Source organism: Vipera berus (genome assembly GCF_964194415.1).
Source record: "Vipera berus genome assembly, chromosome: 3".
NCBI classification, from domain to species: domain Eukaryota; kingdom Metazoa; phylum Chordata; class Lepidosauria; order Squamata; family Viperidae; genus Vipera; species Vipera berus.
Window position 1 is genome coordinate 211,209,173 of NC_138204.1, and position 21,258 is coordinate 211,230,430.

General features: G+C 43.9%; 1 protein-coding gene across 1 annotated transcript; it reads left to right on the forward strand.

Annotated features, from left to right (window-relative positions):
- Positions 1–12,643: 12,643 nt before the first annotated feature.
- LOC308666734 (proto-oncogene Mas-like) lies at positions 12,644–14,506 on the forward strand (the record flags this gene model as incomplete). Its single annotated transcript, XM_081325629.1, has 2 exons — positions 12,644–12,690; positions 13,507–14,506. 2 exons carry the CDS (start codon positions 12,644–12,646, stop codon positions 14,504–14,506), a joined length of 1,047 nt encoding a protein of 348 aa, XP_081181755.1.
- Positions 14,507–21,258: the final 6,752 nt, after the last annotated feature.

Sequence of the window (21,258 nt, forward strand, 5' to 3'; positions counted from 1 at the left end):
ATAGAGATGAGATAACAGAGATAGAGATAGATAGATAGATAGATAGATAGATAGATAGATAGATAGATAGATAGATAGATAGATAGATAGATAGATAGATAGATAGATAGATAGATAGATGGATAGATAGATAGAATGAGATAGAGACAGGCAGGCAGGCAGACACACAGAAAGATTTAGAAATAGAAATAGAAATACTGTAGTTTCCGGTGTATAAGACTACTTTTTAACCCATGAAAATCTTCTCAAAAGTCAGGGGTCATCTTATACGCCGGGTGCTGAAAGTTTAGGGACAGGGCTGGCTGGAAAACCTGGAGCGGATCTCCCATTTAGTCTGCGCAGGGAAAGCGGGACCAATTGGAGAAGAAGCTGCAGTCTGTGATTTTTTACAGGCTGGGGTCTGGGCGTCTTTCCTTCTAAAGTTGAAGAGCAGCTGTAGTATATCCCAACTTGAAAGGCAGGTGGGGAAGGCAGTAGCCAGAGCAGCCGCTTAGCTCTAAGGACACATTTGACTCAGGAACTGGGCGGGCTGGCTGGAAAACCTGGAGCGGATCTCCCATTTGGTCGTTTTTTTAAAAAAAATCCCATTTATATCCTGCCCTTCTCCGAAGACTCACGGTGGCTTACAAGTTAAAGCACAAATCAATGTGCTTAGCAATAGCCTTCATTCTGTGTATGTGCCTGTTTATTAGGGCTTTCACCCCCCCAAGCAGCATTATTACAAAGTCAGCTTATTGCCCCCAACAATCTGGGTCATCATTTTACCTACCTTGGAAGGATGGAAAGCTGAGTCAACCTTGAGCCTGGTGGGATGCGAACCTGCACTAATTGCAGGCAGCTGGTGTTATTTAAGGCTCTGCACAGGGAAAGCTTTAGAGTGAATTAGGAAAAGTGAAAAAGTGAGTTAGGAAAATAGGGAACGGTTGCTGGAATTGGGTACGTGTAGCTTAATGAAGAGAAGGGTGAGGGGTGACATGATAGCAGTGATCCAATATCTCAGGGGCTGCCACAAAGCAGAGGGAGCCAAGCTATTCTCCAAAGCACCTGAAAGCAGGACAAGAAGCAATGGATGGAAACTAGTCTAGGAGAGAAGCAACCTAGAACTAAGGAGAAACTTCCTGACAGTTAGAACAATTAACCAGTGGAACAACCTGCCTCCAGAAGTGGTGAATGCTCCAACACTGGAAGTTTTTAAGAAGAGACTGGACAGCCATTTGTCTGAAATGGTATAGGGTTTCCTGCCTTAGCAGGGGGTTGGACTAGATGACCTTCAAGGTCCCCTCCAACCTCTTCTTCTTCTTCTTCTTCTTCTTCTTCTTCTTCTTCTTCTTCTTCTTCTTCTTCTTCTTCTTCTTCTTCTTCTTCTCCTTCTCCTTCTCCTTCTCCTTCTCCTTCTCCTTCTCCTTCTCCTTCTCCTTCTCCTTCTCCTTCTCCTTCTCCTTCTCCTTCTCCTTCTCCTTCTCCTTCTCCTTCTCCTTCTCCTTCTTCTTCTTCTTCTTCTTCTTCTTCTTCTTCTTCTTCTTCTTCTTCTTCCTCTTCTTCTTCTTCTTCTTCTTCTTCTTCTTCTTCTTCTAGTTTAATCCACTTGCACTGTTTTATGTTTACATGTTTGATGACAAACAGCCTTATGTTTATAAGTGACAGTTTTCCTACTAAGCACCTGCATGTCATAAGCATTTGAATTAAAATTACCATATTAAAATCAAATCTGATGTTTTTTAATTTTTATTTGGTGTGCGTTGGAAGAGGAGTAGTCTTAAACGGCGATCATAGCCCAAACCCTATAATTTAACAGGAAATGTAGGGGGTCGTCTTATACGCCGGAAAATACGGTAATAGAAATAATAGAATTAGAAAGAGAGTAGTTTTTTCAAAATATTTTCCACTTTATGCATTTTATACTTTTTTTTTAGCTTTTGTTTGCCTGCTATCCTTTTTATGGTAGTCACATGGTGCCTCATTTAATTATAATTATGACTTACGACTGCAAATCTAGAACAATAGAGCAACACACAAGGGTAGGACATGAAAGAGTTGTTTCCAACAAAACAACTGGACTGGTCAGTACTCTCTGTTAATTCAGACTGCAGCAATTGGTTTCAATTAAGGGAGTTGATCTCTGCTTGGCAAGAAGGCTCCTCTGCTCTAATCGCCAAGGCCCAGGGTTTGGATGCCATATTTCACTATCTGATCTTGAAGCTGTGGCTATTTCTAATAAGCTTCTAGTGATTCCTGTCTTGGTGCCTCCTGGGATTGAAATTCGGCTGGCTCATCTGGGGCAGTTTCTTCAGAGCCAGAGTCCGACCCCTGGTGTAAGGCAGTGATTGCTCAAGCTTATACACAGGAATCTGGTCACCTAAAGTTCAAATCTGAATCAGAGGCAGATAAGCATCGACGGAATTCAAGGTGGGCTGAATAGGGATCATTTGTGGGAGCAAAACAACTGTAGGCTGATTATGTACTTAATTCTCCCTGTCCACCCGTTTTGCCTGTTCTTCTCCTAGATTTTCATGCATTTTAATATTCATCCATTATGGTTAATAGGATAAGGAGAAGTTATCAGGGATTTACCACATTGTGTGGGATGTACATTATCAGAGGAGGGAGGGGGTCTCTGCCAATGTGCTAAGCGCTTTAGATTGTAAGCCGCCCTGAGTCTTCGGAGAAGGGCAGGATATAAATGCGATTTTTTTTTAAAGGAATAAAAGGCACACAGGCCAAGAATCCTTGGAGTGGAAAAAGAGGCAAAGAATGGAAACCTCCTGTAGCCTTTCACAGAGTATATATAATAGTTACGGGTTTTGTGCTCTAGTCTGGCAAGATTCCTGTCAATGGGTGAGAAACTGCTCTGAGTAAATCTCTGTGTCTTTCTTGGTTCCTTGCTCCTGACACCACATTTTTTTTAAGAGGATGTCAAAGGAAAGTAGAAAGAAAGAGACCCACCAGTATTTTCCCCAGAGGCCATGGGGACCTACAGCTCCTTTCGGGAATCATCGCCTTCCAGACTCAAAAAAAAAAAGTCCTTCAAGGTTTTGTCTGTTTGGTAACCAGAAGAAAAACTGCATTTGGTTAAATAGATATCCTCACCAGCAAGATTGGCACACAGCACTAAATGGTCAAAATGAAGGAAGCCTGCATTGTTTCTTGGAGCATTACCTTAACAAGCTACTCAGACTCACTTTAATGCAGATGTACGCAGCGTACAAATTTAATAAATAATAAAAGGATATTGCTGTCACAGTTAACAAGGGCTGTCATAAGATGTTCTGCCTTTAAGTGACGTGGATTCCCGGAATTTGGGATCCATGTTAATCTGTATCTCAGCCTGGTACATTTTGGCTGATTCTTTTTTAAGATATGATTATATCGTTAACTGCTTCTTTTGCATGCTTTGTGCAAAGTTGCGAAATTCAGAGAAGAACGTCAGACAAGTTATTCTTATTTTTGTCTGAAAGCTTGCAGCTTGGTCCAGCTCAATTCCTCTTTCTGACTGTAACTGCATCAAGTGCTATCTAACGTAATTCACTGGAAAAAGATCGCAGCCTTAGGTTCCCAAAGAGACCAGCTGATTCCATCTGGAGATTCTTCCCATCATCACCAGGTATGTTTGCAGGAAAGGTGGAGTTTGTGTTGGGGTCATTTATTATCTGCAAAACATTCCTTTTTGAGACCAAGGTAGGACCAGGAGCCCTTTAGTATGGGATCAGCTAATCCAGCAGAGTCTTCTGCCCCGTAACAAATCTCAATTTAGCAGCAATTTTTTCCCCAGTACGGTATGATAACAGACCTCTCAGGTCTGACTTCAGTCAATCTTAATAGGTATAGAATCAAGATCACATGAAGTGATAATACTATCTTAGAATGCTTTGGTAAGGCCACACTTGGAATCCTGCATCCAGTTTTGGTGACTACGATGTAAAAAAGATATAGAAAGAGTGCAGAGAAGAGCAACAAAGAGGATTAGGGGGCTGGGGGCCAAACCATATAAGGAAGGGTTGCTGGAATTTGGTAGGTCTAGTTTAATGAAGAGAAAGATGAGGGGGGACATGATAGCAGCCTTCCAATATCTCAGGGGCTGCCCCAAAGAAGAGGGAGTCAGGCTATTCAAGCGCCTGAAGGCAGAGCAAGAAGCAATGGATGGAAACTAATTAAAGAGAGAAGCAACCTAGAACTAAGGAGAAACTTCCTGATACTTAGAACAATTAATAAGTGGAACAACAAGAAGAACAACAATAACAATAACAACAACAACAACAACAACAACAACAACAACAACAATAACAATAACAATAACAATAACAATAACAATAACAATAACAATAACAATAACAATAACAATAACAATAACAATAACAATAACAATAACAATAACAATAACAATAACAATAACAATAACAATAACAATAATAATAACAATAATACAAAGACTTGCAAATAGAAATAGAAAGACTGTGGCAAAGACAAGCAAGGGTAGTACCAATAGTAATAGGCGCCTTGGGTGCAATCCCAAAACAACTGGAGCACCACTTGAACACTGGGCACTATCTAACAAAATGAAATTCAATTGTGAAAAAGTAAGGTTCTACATTTAGGCAGGAAAAATCAAATGCACAGGTATAGTATAGGTGGTACCTTGCTCAATAGTAGTAACTGTGAGAGAGATCTTGGAGTCCTAGTGGACAATCACTTAAATATGAGCCAGCTGTGTGCTGCAGCTGCCAAAAAAGCCAACACAGTGCTAGGCTGCATTAACAGAGGGATAGAATCAAGATCACGTGAAGTACTAATACCACTTTACAATGCTTTGGTAAGGCCACACCTGGAATACTGCATCCAGTTTTGGTCACCACGATGTAAAAAAGATGTCGAGACTCTAGAAAGAGTACAAAGAGCAACAAAGATGATTAGGGGACTGGAGGATAAAACATATAGGGAACGGTTGCTGGAATTGGGTATGTGTAGTTTAATGAAGAGAAGTGTGAGGGGTGACATGATAGCAGCCTTCCAATATCTCAGGGGCTGCCCCAAAGAAGAGGGAGTCAAGCTAGTCTCCAAAGCACCTGAAGGCAGGACAAGAAGCAACGGATGGAAACTAGTCAAGGAGAGAAGCAACCTAGAACTAAGGAGAAACTTCCTGACAGTAAGAACAATTAACCAGTGGAACAACCTGCCTCCAGAGGTGGTGAATGCTCCAACACTGGAAGTTTTTAAGAAGAGACTGGACAGCCATTTGCCTGAAATGGTATAGGGTTTCCTGCTTGAGCAGGGGGTTGGACTAGAAGACCTCCAAGGCCCCTTCCAACCTTTTTATTATTATTATTATTATTATTATTATTATTATTATTATTATTATTATTATTATTATTATTATTATTATTATTATTATTATTATTATTATTATTATTATTAAGCAGTTGTGGTGCAGTGGTTAGTATGCAGTAGTACAGGTTAATTCTGCCAACTGCCAGCAGTTCGATTCTCACTGACACGAGGTTGACTCAGACTTCCATCATTCCAAGGTGGGTAAAATGAGGACCCAGATTGTTGAGGGCCATAAGCTGACTCTGTAAACCACTTAGAGAAGGCTGTAAAGTGCTATGAAGTGGTTTACAAGTCTAAGTGCTAATTGCCATAAAACAGCTAGGAACATTAAAGCATTTTAAACAGTGTTGGAGCATTTTGATTTGGATATGCAAATGAGCAAAGAGCAAAATTTGAAGATAAGGAAATCTGTTCATTCAGCTGCTCCCAGCTAATAACTATGATCCATTTTAAAAAAAAGTATAACTCTTTTAACCTGTGAGTTATTTCATCAGGTCACCTCAACAGAGTGTATTACTATTGCTACTTTTTTTAATCTCATACTACTCATTTTTAACTGCTATCTTTCCAGAAAATTTAAAATTCCCTTTTAATGGTTGTTGGTCTTCTGGTCTTTTGGTTTTGAAGTGTAAATACATTTTATTGCTTGAATGAAAGGTGGAAAGGGCTACACTTATTCTGTGTGAATGGCAAACCAACAATGGCTTTGAATTAACAAAGAACACAATTCCTTTCAGCCATTTTGACAGTCACAAGTTTGTTTTCTTTTAATAATTGTATTTCCCCTTCAATTACAGTGCCCCAGGTTGTCCACCTTATCCACGGATTTGAACTTTTCTAAGCAAGCAAACACTTTTTGCAGAATGGAGCAGCTATTTAATTACTCAGAAGGTATGACCAGTGTATATAACATTCCCTTTCCTTTGTGATAACTGATAACTAATGATAACGAAAACCTCAAGGGTTCATATTGAGCTTATTCAAGAATTGAGACTCTAGAGCAAATCATGAATTGGGAATTGCATTGGCATTTTGAAAACATTCAGTGAGCGCATTCACACTTCTGATGGAATTACTCATATAGTAAGCCTTACGGAGAATTTAAGAATATCAACAAACTGATATCTGTCACTTCCGACAGGCAACATCAACCTGGAATTTTCCTTTGGAAGGACACAAGGGATGAAATCAACCTCTTGGTTCTTCTTTAATTAGGAAAAAAAAGATTAATGCACAGAAGCATTTCTAAAAATGAAGGAATAACAAGAGTTGTGAAAATACTTTCCTTTTTTAAAATGAGCACTTTTTAAATTATTTGGAATTAATTATCAGGTTAAATATTTAGAGGATCACAAAGACTGATTATTGGGGAACGACGGGGGGGGGAAACCTATTGGGGATTATTTTATTTATATATTCACAGACTCCCATTCAGAAAGAAACGAATCAGTGTGGATGAAGTTTATAAAGCACATTAGCAATTTTGCTGTCTGCTGTTATAAATCAAAATAATGGTTTACTATTATTGCTTTCGTAGGTAATGCATCATTCCCCATAATGGAAGATGACTTTTCTGCTCTTTGGGAGACATACCACTTGTAAGTATATTAGGATACAAAACATTTTCTTTGCAGGAATGCAGTTCACCGTCCAGTAGTTTCATAATATTCCAAAAGGAGAATTGCTATGTTGCTCAGCCCATTTGTGACTGGTGGAACAGGATGCCTTTCTTTTGAAGGGAATCGTCCATGGTGGAGGTTGCTCAAGTTTGCATATAATGTCTCCCCATAATCAGGAGGACACTTCAGCTTTCTTGGTCTTTGTTGAAATCCATGGGACTTCCTTGCTTATATGACAAGGGTCACATATAGTCTCCACCTATACACCCACCACCTTTTTCCTTTTCTTGGGAAAAAGGTCAGCAACCTCACGATCTCCAGAAACTTCGATTATAACTTTCCCTAACCTAAAGTTACTAGACATCTATTAAAAGGAGGACATGCGCTACTTATTGCTCTCATTTCCTCCATCCGATAAATGTATTTTCAAATTCTCTGGACCTTTTTGAGTACTGAAGTGAGCAGCTTTTCTCTAATAAATGCTAACGATGCTTATTAGAGTTAACAAACTCCGACTGAAATTGACAAGATCTTAATCAGTTACACACTGAAAGCTAACTGCTAGTACTAGTGTGTTCCCCTCAAAGTGCATTTCACATTGTATGCCTGTTTGCACACTTTTAATCCCCTATTCTCTAAAGCAGGGGTCCCCAACCCTTCTGGCTACAGCTTGCCAGAAACCAGGCCATGCAAACAAGAGAAGCCCCATCTGCGAGATGCCTGCAGCACGTAAAACCACTCTCCCCACCCACCAGTCCACAGAAAAACCTCTCTCCGTGTAACTGGCCCCTGTTGTTGCTCTAAAGCAAGGTGTCATGACCACGTCCGCAGGTAGAAGCACACTCACAACAGCCAGCAGGAATGGGTGACAAACCAAAGGTTGCTTTATTCAACTCCAAAGGAAAAAAACTCAGTGTTGGCAGCACATCACTCCCAATGCATATAAATAGCCAGCAGACACACAAGCTCCGCCCCCACATCACAAACCAACATCCGCCCATGCAGCCATATATACTTTCCCTCTCCCCTTCAGTTCCCCAGGTAACCCCCACCCTGAACCCCAGACATCCAACCCCACCATGTCTGGCAACACCAGGTGTTCCACACCCTGAATTGGCCTCCACGAACCCTAAAGCATCCTGAGCCTCACCACGGTTTGGACTCCAGCTGGGCAGAGTCTGGCAATCAGGACACGGGCGGTCTTGTCAATGTTATCTGGGAAGAGTTTGATTCTGTGACCCCTGATGAAGTGGACAGGATTATGGGAAGGCTGAGCTCCACCACCTGTTTATTGGACCCGTGCCCTTCCTGGCTGGTTTATGCAGCTACAGTAGGGAGAGGACACGAGGCTGGCTCCAGGCGGTTATATCCACTTCTCTGAGTGAGGGTTATTTCCCCACCGTCTTGAAGGAGGCGGTGGTGAGACCTCTCCTCAAGAAGCCTGCCTTGGACCCAGCTGTATTGAACAACTTTCGTCCAGTCTCCAACCTTCGCTTTCTTGCGAAGGTTGTTGAGAGTGTGGTGGCGCATCAGCTCCCTCTGGTCCTGGATGAAGCGGATTATTTGGACCCCTACCAATCGGGTTTCAGGCCCGGGTACAGCACGGAGACGGCATTGGTCGCTCTGGTGAATGATCTCTGGAGGGCTCGGGACAGGGGATATTACTCTGTCCTAGTCCTATTAGACCTCTCGGCGGCTTTCGATACCATCGACCATGGTATCTTGCTGCGGCGCCTCAGGGGATTGGGAGTGGGAGGCACAGTTCTTCAGTGGTTCTCCTCCTATCTCCTGGGACGCTCGCAGTCGGTGTTGGCAGGGGGGCAGAGATCGGCCCCTAGGTCTCTCGTTTGTGGAGTTCCTCAGGGGTCGGTTCTCTCGCCTCTCCTGTTCAACATCTACATGAAACCGCTGGGTGAGATCATTCGTGGTTTTGGAGTTGGGTATCATCAATATGCCGATGATACCCAACTTTTCTTTTCAACCCCAAACCACCCCAGTGATGCCCTCGCTGTGATGTCCCGTTGCCTGGAGGCGGTTCGGGTCTGGATGGGGAGGAACAGACTTCAACTCAACCCTGACAAGACTGAGTGGCTGTACATTCCGGCATCCCAGGACATTCAAAATGTTCCATCTCTTTCTATGGGGGGTGAGCTCTTACCACCCGTGGATAGGGCTCGCAACTTGGGAGTCCTCCTAGATTCACGGCTTACTCTGGAAGATCATATAGTGGCCATGACTAGGGGGGCTTTCGCCCAGGTTCGCCTGGTGCGCCAGTTGCGGCCCTATCTGGACCGGGATGCCCTGTGTACGGTCACTCATGCGCTCGTGACCTCTCACCTTGACTACTGTAATGCTCTCTACATGGGGCTTCACTTGAAGACCACTCGGAGGCTCCAACTGGTACAGAATGCGGCCGCGAGAGTTGTCTTGGGAGTTTCCCGGTACTCCCATGTTACACCTTTGCTCCGCGAGCTGCATTGGTTACCAGTTGTCTTCCGGGTGAGGTTCAAGGTCTTGGTCATGATCTTTAAGTCCTTACATGGCATGGGTCCGGGTTACCTCAGGGACCACCTGCTGCCGGCATCAACTTCCCTCCGCCCAGTACGTACCCACAGAGAGGGCCTCCTCAGGGTGCCTCCGGTCAGGGAATGTCGACTGGTGGCCCCCAGGGGGAGGGCCTTCTCTGTGGGCGCTCCGGCATTATGGAACCAACTGCCGGTTGAGCTCCGGATGGCATCAGACCTCTGATCCTTCTGTCGCGGGCTGAAGACCCACTTATTTGAATTAGCTGGTCTGGCCTGATGGGGGAATATGGGTTTTTAAATTGGTGTTTTTTAGTACTTTATTATTGTTGTTTTTTAACTGGGCACTGGTTTAATTTCCTTTTAACTTTTGTATCGTTATTTATATATGCCCTGTGAACCGCCCTGAGTCCCTAGGGAGAAGGGCGGTATAGAAATCAAATAAAACTAAACTAAAACTAAACTAAACAGTTGTCCAACTGTAGACTGGCCAGGAGGGTCCAGGTATTTAGCCGTGTCTACCTGGGTCCTAGGGACGCGGTGGCTCAGTGGGTTAGGACACTGAGCTTGTCGATCAGAAAGTCGGCAGTTTGGCGGGTCGAATCCCGAGTGCCGCGTAACAGAGTGAGCGCCTGTTACTCATCCCAGCTTCTGCCAACCTAGCAGTTCGAAAGCACGTAAAAATGCAAGTAGAAAAATAGGGACCACTACGGTGGGAAGGTAACAGCGTTCTGTGCGCCTTTGGCGTCTAGTCATTCCGGCCACATGACCACAGAGACGTCCTCGGACAAACGCTGGCTCTTTGGCTTTGAAACGGAGATGAGCACCGGCCCCTAGAGTCGGAAACAACTAGCACGCATGTGCGGGGGAACCTTTGCCTTTACCTTTGCCTTTCCAGGACCCTTTACCTGGGTCCTGGAAAGCCACCAGATGGCAACCGAGGGCCCAGATGTTGTCTGGAAACCAATAAGCACAGCCGGAGGGTCCATTTGTGTGTCCGCAGCTGCCAGCATGCCTGGAACCAGGTGGTGTGCGGCCGAGGGTGACAGGACCAGCTGGGAATGGGCAGGTCCAGCTGGAGAACCTTTCTGTGCAGGTGCGGCGACCAGCTGGCAAGCAGCAGAGGACGGCAAGACAAGCCTGGAGTAGGCAGGCCCAGCCAGAAGGCCTGTCTGTGCAGGCATGGCCACCAGAGGCAATTGGAGGCCGACCGGCATACGGAGGTGTCCGGGAAGGCCTGCAGCAGCAAGAACGTCAGGCTGGTGATGCGACAGCTTGGAGGCAGGGCCCAGGCCACTCGAGGCCACTTGGGTGGGAGACGCAGGGCCAATATATGTAGTTGTCCCCAACATGAAGTGTCGGGGCCATGGGGCTCAACAGGCAGCTCCCCCTACCAAAGTTCTACCTGGAAGACAAGAGGTTGCATCTGAGTGACCAGCCACACAACCGGAGGGTTCCACCCATCTCCCACCTGGCTTCTTTGGGTGCTTGCGATGGAATGCCCAGACCAGGCAGGGTGCATGAACGTCCACCTCAGTTACCCATGAGGCTTTCATCATAGGGTAACCTTTCCACAATATCAGGGATTGTACTCTCCCTCTCTCACCCTAGAGTCGAGGATTTCCTGTACTTCAAATTGGTCACCATGTACAGGTTCAGGGGCCCCCTCCCCTAATCCATGGGGTGTTACCCTGGTAGGCTTCAGCAGGGTACTGTGAAAAACTGGATGAATCTTACCCAAAAACTTTGGCAACTAGAGCCGCACTGTCACAGGGTTGATTACCTGTGTTACCCGGAAAGGCCCTAGGAACCTGGGACCATGTTTTCTACATGGTACTTGGAGCCGTAGATATTTGGTGGACAGGTAAACTAGGTCCCCCACCCTGAAGGGTTCAAAGGGCCTTCTTTTCCTATCTGCCTGTTCTTTGCTCATCTCTGCAGCTTTCTCTAATGCCTTCGTCACCATTCCCCACACCTCCCCCATTTGTTCCATCCATTCCTTGGGCTGACATGGGAGGGGCTTCCCCTGGTCATAAACAGGGATGGGGACGAAGTCATGACCAGATACCACAATGTAAGGGGAGAATCCCATACTACTATGGACTGCGTTGTTATGTGCCACTTCAGCAAACACCAACAGGTCCACCCAATACGATTGCTGATATCACACGTAACACCGTAAATATCGCTCCACCACAGCATTTGCACGCTCTGCTGCCCCATTGGTACTAGGATGGTATGCTGAAGTAAAACCCTGGGAGAATCCTATGAAGCGGACAAACTCCCTCCAGAACTGGGCCGTAAACTGCACCCCTTGGTCAGAGAAGATTCGATGAGGCACTCCATGCAGGCGGTAGATGTGGGTGATAAACATTCATGCCAGCCGCCGGGCTGACAGCAATCCTTTGCACGGCACAAAATGCGCCTGCTTAGAGAACAGGGCGATGACTGTCCAAATGACGTTATAGCCATGGCTCTCCCTCATCAGCCACTGGGGCAGCCCCCTGTGTTCCCTTTGCCATGCCTAAGCGCAACCAATAGGACAGGTAGAGGTGAACAACAGAAAGAAAAATAAGGGAACACTGACTTACTGTCATGACCACGTCCGCGGGTAGAAGCACACTCACAAAGCCAGCAGGAATGGGTGACAAACCAAAGGTCGCTTTATTCAGCTCCAAAGGAAACAAAGTCAGTGTTGGCAGCACATTGCTTCCAACGCATATAAATAGCCAGCAGGCACACAAGCTCTGTCCCCACATCACAAACCAACATCTGCCCATGCAGCCATATATACTTTCCCCCTCCCCTTCAGTTCCCCAGGTAACCCCCACCCTGAACCCCAGACATCCAACCCCACTACGTCTGGCCACACCTGGTGTTCCACACCCTGAATTGGCCTCCACGAACCCTAAAGCATCCTGAGCCTCACCACTAAACAGTTGTCCAATGGTAGACCGGCCAGGAGGGCCCAGGTGTTTAGCAATGTCTACCTGGGTCCTGGAAAGCCACCAGCTAGTGACTGAGGGCCCAGACGTCATCTGGCAACTGATAAATGCAGCCAGAGGGACCGTTTGTGTGTCCGCAGCTGCCAGCATGCCTGGAACTAGCTGGCGAGTGGCTGAGGGTGACGGGACCAGCTGGGAATGGGCAGGTCCAGCTGGACGATCCGTCTGTACAAGCATGGCGACCACCTGGCAAGTGGCAGAGGACGGCGAGACCAGCTGGGAGTAGGGAGGCACAGCCAGAAGACCTGCCTACACAGGCGCAGCCACCAGAGGCAATTGGAAGCCAACCGGCATACGGAGGTGTCCAGGAAAGCCTGCAGCAGCAAGAAGGTCAGGCTGGTGATGCGACAGCTCGGAGGCAGGGCCCAGGCCACCTGAGGCCAGTTGGGTGGCAGACACAGGGCCGATACACATAGTTGTTCCCCCCATGAAGTGTCAGGCCCACGGGGCTTGACAAAAGGGTGTCAAACTGCTGGACTGTGGGCTGGATGCGTCACCAGGAAACTGCACCCACCCCGCTGTCAGCAATGGGGAAAAAGCTCCAATACGTCACCAACATCACGTGATGTTTCAGGTTTGTCATGTCTGCTCTAAAGAATGTAAATATTAAACAATTAGTGTTTCTTCCCCAAAAAAACTTTTCTCCTTTGTTTGTGTTGCCGTTTGCCTTTTCAAATACCAGGTTACGCAACTCTGCCCTCAGCCACAATGGCTAATAAAGGGAAATGGTGTCAGTTGTCCTAAAATGCACTTTGAAGGATTTTGCATAGAAATATGGGTCATCATTGAGTGTAGCAATTCTCCAACCTGATGTAATTACCATCAGGCAGTCAAAAAGCAGATATGTGTTGATATGAGTAAGTTAGAAAATGTGTGTCTGTTCGTGTGTTTGTGTGACTGCCTGTGTGTTTGTGTGTGTGTGAATGTTTGTGTATGTGTGTGTGTATGTGCATTTGTGTGTATGTATGTATGTACAGTATATATGTATGTATTTCTCTAACAAGAACTGATTCTATTTCTGTCTCTTTTTGTTATTAGGATAATCAGTAATGTTGAAATCTCTGAGAATGGGTCTAAAATGGTCAACTTTCCTTTCAATACTACAAAAATTCCTCCAAATATTTCTGAAATACCACATTTTTTTTCTTCCCCTTATGCTCAACTGTTTGATAATTTAACACGAAATCTTATCAATGGATTCATTGCCCTTATTTGCATTTTGGGCCTGGTAGGAAATGGAAGGACCATTTATCTCCTGGCCTTTTCCATTAAGAGGAATTCTTTCACCACCTACATCCTGAATCTCTCCATCGCCGATTTTGGGGTCCTCACATCCCTCATTGTGGCAGCTACATTTGTGACTGTGTTAACTTTGAATCAAAGAACATACATGGTTGATACCATTTTCTTCTTACTTTTTGAGTTCTTTTTCTTCACCTATTCTGCTAGCCAGTTTCTGCTGACGGCCATCAGCCTGGACAGGTGTGTGGCTGTCCTCTTCCCACTTTGGCATCGCTGCCATCGTCCTCCATATTTGTCCACCCTGGTTGGTGGCCTCATATGGATCCTCTCCTTCCTGCTCTCTGCGGTGCACTTCCTTCTCCACCAGACCAGAAGCTCTGGAAGTTCACCTTTCCTTTATCAGCTGATTGTGAATGGTTTACTTTGTACACCTCTCATGATTGTGTCTACTGTGACCCTCTGGATTCACATGAGGTGTAAATCGCAACACAATCAAAGGAAGTTGCTCACCACCATCTTGCTGGCTCTCCTTTCCTTCCTCCTTTTCTCTCTCCCAATGAATGTCTTTTATGTCATTGAATATTTTGATACCTATAATCTCCTCCTCATGACCATCGGGATAGGATGTGCCTCTCTCAACAGCAGCATCAACCCCCTCCTTTATTTCCTCATTGGGAGGAAGAAGAGAGGAAAGAAACAGCCCAGAGCGTCATACAAGGCTGCTCTGGAAAGAGTTTTCAAGGATGAGAAGGGCAGCCTGGAAGAGCAGCAAACCATGAAGGAAGACCAGTTGTGAAGGGTCGTAAATATTGCATATACAATATTTGAAGCTACAGGTTTATTTGGGACAAAAAATATGCTTTCCTTGAGAATATACAGAATGGATACAATTTACTAAGCAAAGTACTTAAAAACAAAGATATGGAAATAGGAAGTATCGCTGTCTCAGTATTTTTCAATCTGAAGCACTTGTTTAACAGGAAATATTTTAGTCGATGTAGTTCCTTTTTATTTCATTATAATTACTGTTGTGAATAAGTCTTATTGAATAATTTTTTTAATGTGTAATTTATTTTATGCATTTCTTTTTGTGACATGCCCATTTATATACATGTAATGGAGATGAAAGAAAAGGGGAAAATCTGCCATAGAGGTTACGGTTACATAATATCATTCAATTATATTTTAAAATATGAGTTCATTATTAATAATCATTAATTAGTGGCTTTCTTTCTTCACTGAAGATACATGGCTTCTATCATTGTAAGACTTCCTTCCTGCCAATCTTTTATAGACATTTCCAGTCCTTATTTCCAGCTGGCACCAACCTCACCTGGCAAAGTTCTAAATTAGAAGGACCCTAGTAGACTTTCCTGCTCGTTCACAAACCTCATCTGGGTTTGTATTCCCTAATTCTGTAAATGTGGCTACTTTTGGAACACTGGGTTTTTGTAAAGGTTTGTCTATTTGTGTTTGTGTATTTCTATAGATGATGACGATGATAGATAGATAGATAGATAGATAGATAGATAGATAGATAGATAGATAGATAGATAGATAGATAGATAGATAGATAGATAGATAGATAGATAGATAGATAGATAGATAGATAGATATAGAGAAAGAGATAGGTGATGATATAATGATGATAGATGAGATAGAGATAGAATTGATACAGATAGAGATACATTTTATGTATTGTATATTTTTTTAGCTTTTGTTTGCATTCTGACCTTTTTATGCTGTACTATGACCAAAATAAATATTTCATTTGATTTTTGCTATGCAATTGGAGACATGTTTGCAGGAGGTAAGGCCTCTTTCACAAGGAGCTAAAAGGCAAATCAGCTTTGAGTCATTGGTATGCAGAAAGAGGATCAGAAGTGATCCTCTCTAAAACTTGCATAGGATTTATCTGATAGATATGCTGAGTGTGCTTTACTCTGGCAAGATTCCTGTCTATTGGCAAAGAGCAATAAAGAATCTATTCTTAGAAGTTTGTTATATTTTTCTTGGATTCCTGCACTTGAACATTTGATAGTTATGCCCAGCAGCTGCATCAGGAATTATTTTCTTTTCCAAAGTCTACATACAGAGTGAAAGGATTGCCATCTTGGAAACAGCTCTTGGTGCTAAAGGTCACCTGTGCAGTAGAGGCACCTGGGTTGCCCCCACTACTGTCATTGTGCAATGTGTCCAAAAGAACATAGATGGAAGCAGGGCCTTTTTTTCTCATAGAACACTCAGAACGTTCCAGAACCTTTTTTAAAAAAAAACAACAGCTCCCCTATTGGCTTTCCTAAGCCTATTGTAGAGCTAGGTAATCGTGGCCCTTTATTTATGACTCGTGGACTTCAACTCCCAGAAATCCTGAGCCAGCCATGGCTGAGGGGAAAGGGAGAGGTTTCCAAGCTGAGCTATTCTGGCTCAGGAATTCTGGGAGTTGAAGTCCTTGAGTCATAAAGTAACCTGCAATAGAGGACGACATTAAAATTATTTACAGGATTACTTCTTTAGGAATTAAACTTTTAGAATCTAAAACAGCTAATTCAAAAAAGCCAACAGGAAAGAACCTCACATTTTTCATCTGCTTCTGTCTTTTGGAAGGTAAAATTAGATAACAAAATAATCTATTTCTTATGTTAACATCTCTGCAATGAAATCAATGGTAACAGGAAAGAAATGAGAAACATTTTTCTCAATGTAATATGTCTAATTTAGCTGATTCTAGAAAAAAAAAATGTATCTTTTGTACACTCTTGAAAACTATTTTGAATCTAAACAATTCTTAAGAATGAAATATTCTTAGTTTGGACTTTACTTTTACTGTTTGGACTGTTGTGTGTTTTGAAAAATAGATTATTTAGAATCAAGTTATGTTGCACTTCAGTCTTTAAATAATTAACCTAGTATATACATAACAATATATGATGTTTTCCATGGGGAGCTTAACATCAATAACAACATTTATTAAAAAGTCTAAAATAATTTCTGGTGGCATTATCTGTATATTAAAATTTTGGACAAGCAGTGATCATGTATCATAGCAAAAGATGTTACATATGTGCATAAGCGTAGTCAGTAGCATATGCCTTTTTAAAAATATTAAACATGCAAAGAAACAAAAATAAGTCGAAAATATCTGTATTACATCCAGAAATGCCAACTTTGTAACCAATATTTCTCATCCATAACTATGGCACCCTAAGGATACCTGCATACATGCAAATGTTTCGCTGGGATCCGTAATGCAGCAGGGATTGCTTTTTCCTTCCAGTAACATATACCTAAAACCAGTTTATTGCATTTGGCAATTGTCCCAAAAAAATCTCATTGTCAACCAATATAATTCATTTAATTTGAAATCAAGTGAAAAATTGATTTAAATTATTTTATTAAAACATATTCTATTCTTCTCCTAATTTTAATCTAACAGAATAACTAACCACAATATCACTAACCACAATATTTATCTATTCAGATCAGATTTTATCTTCATGTCCCAAAGTGAAACACTTATCTATCTATCTATTTATCTATCTATCTATCTATCTATCTATCTATCTATCTATCTATCTCGGGGACCACCTGCTGTCGGCGTCAACTTCTCTCCGCCCTGTGCGTTCCCACAGAGAGGGCCTCCTCAGGGTGCCTCCGGTCAGAGAATGTCGACTGGTGGCCCCCAGGGGGAGGGCCTTCTCTGTGGGCGCTCCGGCTCTATGGAACCAACTGCCGGTTCAGCTCCGGATGGCATCGGACCTTCGCTCCTTCCGGCATGGTCTGAAGACCCATTTATTTGAACAAGCTGGTCTGGCCTGATGGGGGACGTTAGGGTTTTTAATGGGTTTCTTATATTGTTATTGTTTTTATCTGGGCACTTGTTTAATTCCCTTTTAATTTTTGTATTTGCTATTTATATATGCCCTGTTCACCGCCCTGAGTCCTTCGGGAGAAGGGCGGTATACAAATTTAATAAAAGTAAAAAGTAAAGTAAAAAGTATCTCTCTCTCTCTCTCTCTCTCTCTCTCTCTCTCTCTCTCTCTCTCTCTCTCTCTATCTATCTATCTCTCTATCTATCTATCTATCTATCTATCTATCTATCTATCATCTATCTCTATATATATTTGCCTTATCTGGGGAAAAATATAACAGGGGTCTCCAAATTCCAAGAAATTTGTTCCAGTTATTGTCTGTAAGCAACACAGTCAATTAGTAGAATATTTGTAGCTCAGAGTTGAAATGTGGGATCTTTGGTGTTCTCTGAGTGGGTGCAGATGTTTCATTGCCCAGTCAGGTAACATCATCAGAGCTAGAAGGGAGAGAGTTTTACTTTATGTTTATGTACAAGTGGTTTACCCCATCAGTATTGGTGCCAGTGGTGTTGGTAATTGATAGTTGATGGCCGTTGCTTAATGTTGGATTGTTTGTTGAGTTGGTTATTCTTTGATTACGATGTACGTTTACCAAAGCATCTGCAATAAAACAAACAAGCTCAGAGAACACCAAGACCAAAACAGTTTCACCATCTCAGCTAGCTCCATTGCTTTCAAATTTAACTCTTGCTTTATGGATATATATTCTTCTTTTCATTTTGGGGCATCTAACAACCTAGTCACTGATGTCATATATAAAAATTCTTTCCAACTATTCATTGCCATTGCTAAAAAAAAAAGAAGAAGCTTCGAGTTAAATTTTTACATATATTTTCAAATTCTTTTGAACCAAAATAGATATCTGATTCCAGAATTTCTTAGCCTTCTGACATGTCCACCAAAGCTAGTAAAAAGTACCTTCAGACCGTTAACATTTCCAACATTTTTTAATACCTCCCTATCCAGTACATCTTTGATAATTTGTCAGAAGTTAAAAGGATACATCATTTTATCAAACAATTCTTTCCAATTATAACTCATTTCAAACCTTGTGTCCACATTTTCCCGTTGATCAAGCATAATATTATAACCAAATTTTCCGTCCTTTTAAACATACAATCTTTTACGTAGTCCTCTTTAAGATTAAACTCAATAACAATTTATAAGATTTTGCAATCAGACTCTCATCATTTGGTATATATACACATTCATACACATACAACTTAAATATTTCAGTCAGTTGAGAGAAGGGGATACGAGAAGGGGGGATTCTGTGAGGCAAGCCTGAGAGAGAGAAAGGGATAGGATAGGGGGGGCTCCTGTGGGGCAAGCCTGAGGGAAAGAAGGGATTAGAAGAGGGGAGGCTTCTGTGGGGCAAGCCTGAGGGAAAGAAGGGTTTAGGAGAGGGAGGCTTCTGTGAGGCAAGCCTGAGAGAGAGAAAGGGATAGGAAAGGGGGGGCTCCTGTGGGGCAAGCCTGAGGGAGAGAAGGAATTAGGAGAGGGAAGGCTTCTGTGGGGCAAGCCTGAGGGAAAGAAGGGATTAGGAGAGGGGGGCTTCTGTGAGACAAGCCTGAGGGAGAGAAGGGATTAGGAGAGGGAGGGCTTCTGTGGGGCAAGGCTGAGGGAGAGAGGGGATTAGGAGAGGAAAGGCTCCTGTGGGGCAAGCCTGAGGGAAAGAAGGGAATAGGAGAAGGGGGGCTTCTGTGAGAGAAGCCTGAGGGGGAGAGGGGATAGGAGAAGGGGGGCTTCTGTGGGGCAAGCCTGAGGGAGAGAGGGGATAGGAGAGGGAAGGCTCCTGTGGGGCAAGCGTGAGGGAGAAGAAAGGGATAGGAGGGGGGGCTCCTGTGGGGAAAGCCTGAGGGAAAGAAGGGATTAGGAGAGGGGAGGATTCTGTGGGGCACACCTGAGGGAAAGAGGAGACAGGAGGGGAGAAGCTTTTGTGGGGCAAGCCTGAGGGAGAGAAGGGGACAGCAACTGGCCCCTTTGAGGGCAACCTTAATGCTGATGCGACCCTCAATGAAATTGAGTTTGACACCCCCGGTATAGGGTCTCCTGCTTGAACAGGGAGTTGGACTAGAAGACCTTGAAGGTTCCTTCCATCTCTGATATTCCATGGTCTCTGTCTAACAAGAGGATTCTTAAGAGCTGCATTAAATAATAACAATAACAATAAAGTTGGAAGCGATATTGGAGGTCATCTAGTCCAACCCCCTGCTCAGGCAGGAAACCCTATATCATTTTAGACAAATGGCTGTCCAGTCTCTTCTTAAGGACTTCCAGTGTTGGAGGCAGGTTGTTCCACTGATTAATTGTTCTAACTGTCAGGAAATTTCTGTTTAGTTCTAGGTTGCTTCTCTCTTTGGTCAGTTTCCATCCGTTGCTTCTTGTCCTGCCCCGAGGTGCTTCTGTCCTCAGGTGCTTCTTCTTTATGGCAGCCCCTGAGATATTGGAACGCTGCTATCATGTCCCTCCCCTCATCCTTTCATTTCTTGCAAATCACCCTGTGTATCAGATCTCAATTCACGGCACTTTAAATCCTGTCACTTTTTGATATGATTGTTATCTTTAAGCACCTCCTTTGCACCTTGTGTGGAATAACAGCTGAAGTTGCAAAAGTCAGAGATCCATATTGCACAAGTTCCTTTTTCTCTTTCTGAGAAAGGTTCCAGCTTGGCCCAGCTCAATTCCCCTTTCTCACTGCAACTGCATCAAGTGCAAAATATCTGGATTCACAGAAAAACATCTCCGCCTTACCTTCTGAAAAAAAAACTTGCTGGCCCTCTCTGGAGATTCTTCCTTTCTTCACCAGGTATGTCAGCAGTAAAGATAGAGTTTCTGTTGTGGTAACTGTTCTTTGCAAAGTACTCCTTATTGAGATCTGGATAAGACTTGGAAATCTTCAGGATGGGATCAGCAAATTCGGCAGGATCCTCTAGCCCAGGGGTCAGCAACCTGAAACAGTGAAAGAGCCACTCGGAACCGGTTCCCTCACAAAAGGAAAACCTGGGAGCCACAAAAAAATGTGTGCGCATGCGCGTACATGCGCGCATGCGCAGAACTGGGTTTCACTGAACAGTGGAGCCAAGGCGAGATATGCACCTACCTGCATATTTGAATTGATTGGTAGAAATTTATTAGTCCCACTTTTTTGGGGGGGAGGACTGCACATGGCAGAGGACTGTGAGCCGCAGGAGATGGCTGAAAGAACCGCATGCGGCTCCAGAGCCGCGGGTTGCAGACCTGTGCTCTAGCCAATAATGGAACTCAACTTCAATTTCAATTCAGAAGAGAGCTGAAAGGGACCTTGGAGGTCTTCTAGTCCAACCCCCTGCTCTACACCAGTGACGGCGAACCTTTTAGAGACCAAGTGCACAAACCGCAACCCAAAACCCACTTATTTATTGCAAAGTGCCAGGGCCGCATCAGCATTGTGGTGCCCTCGGAGGAGGTAGCATAGCTCACTGAGTGAGTCTGGCTGCAGTGGTCACAGCAGACTGGATGGGTGTGGCCAGGGTGGGCATGGCCACCTCGATGTTGCTTGTGGAGGGAACACCTGTGGGGACCGGGCAGGGTTAGGAGAGATCCAGGGGGGTCTTTAGTAGGTGGAGCAGTAGGCAAGAGGTTCATCCTGTGGGGTGAGGCAAGGGCCAGGGCGTGGGGCAAGGCAAGGTGAGGC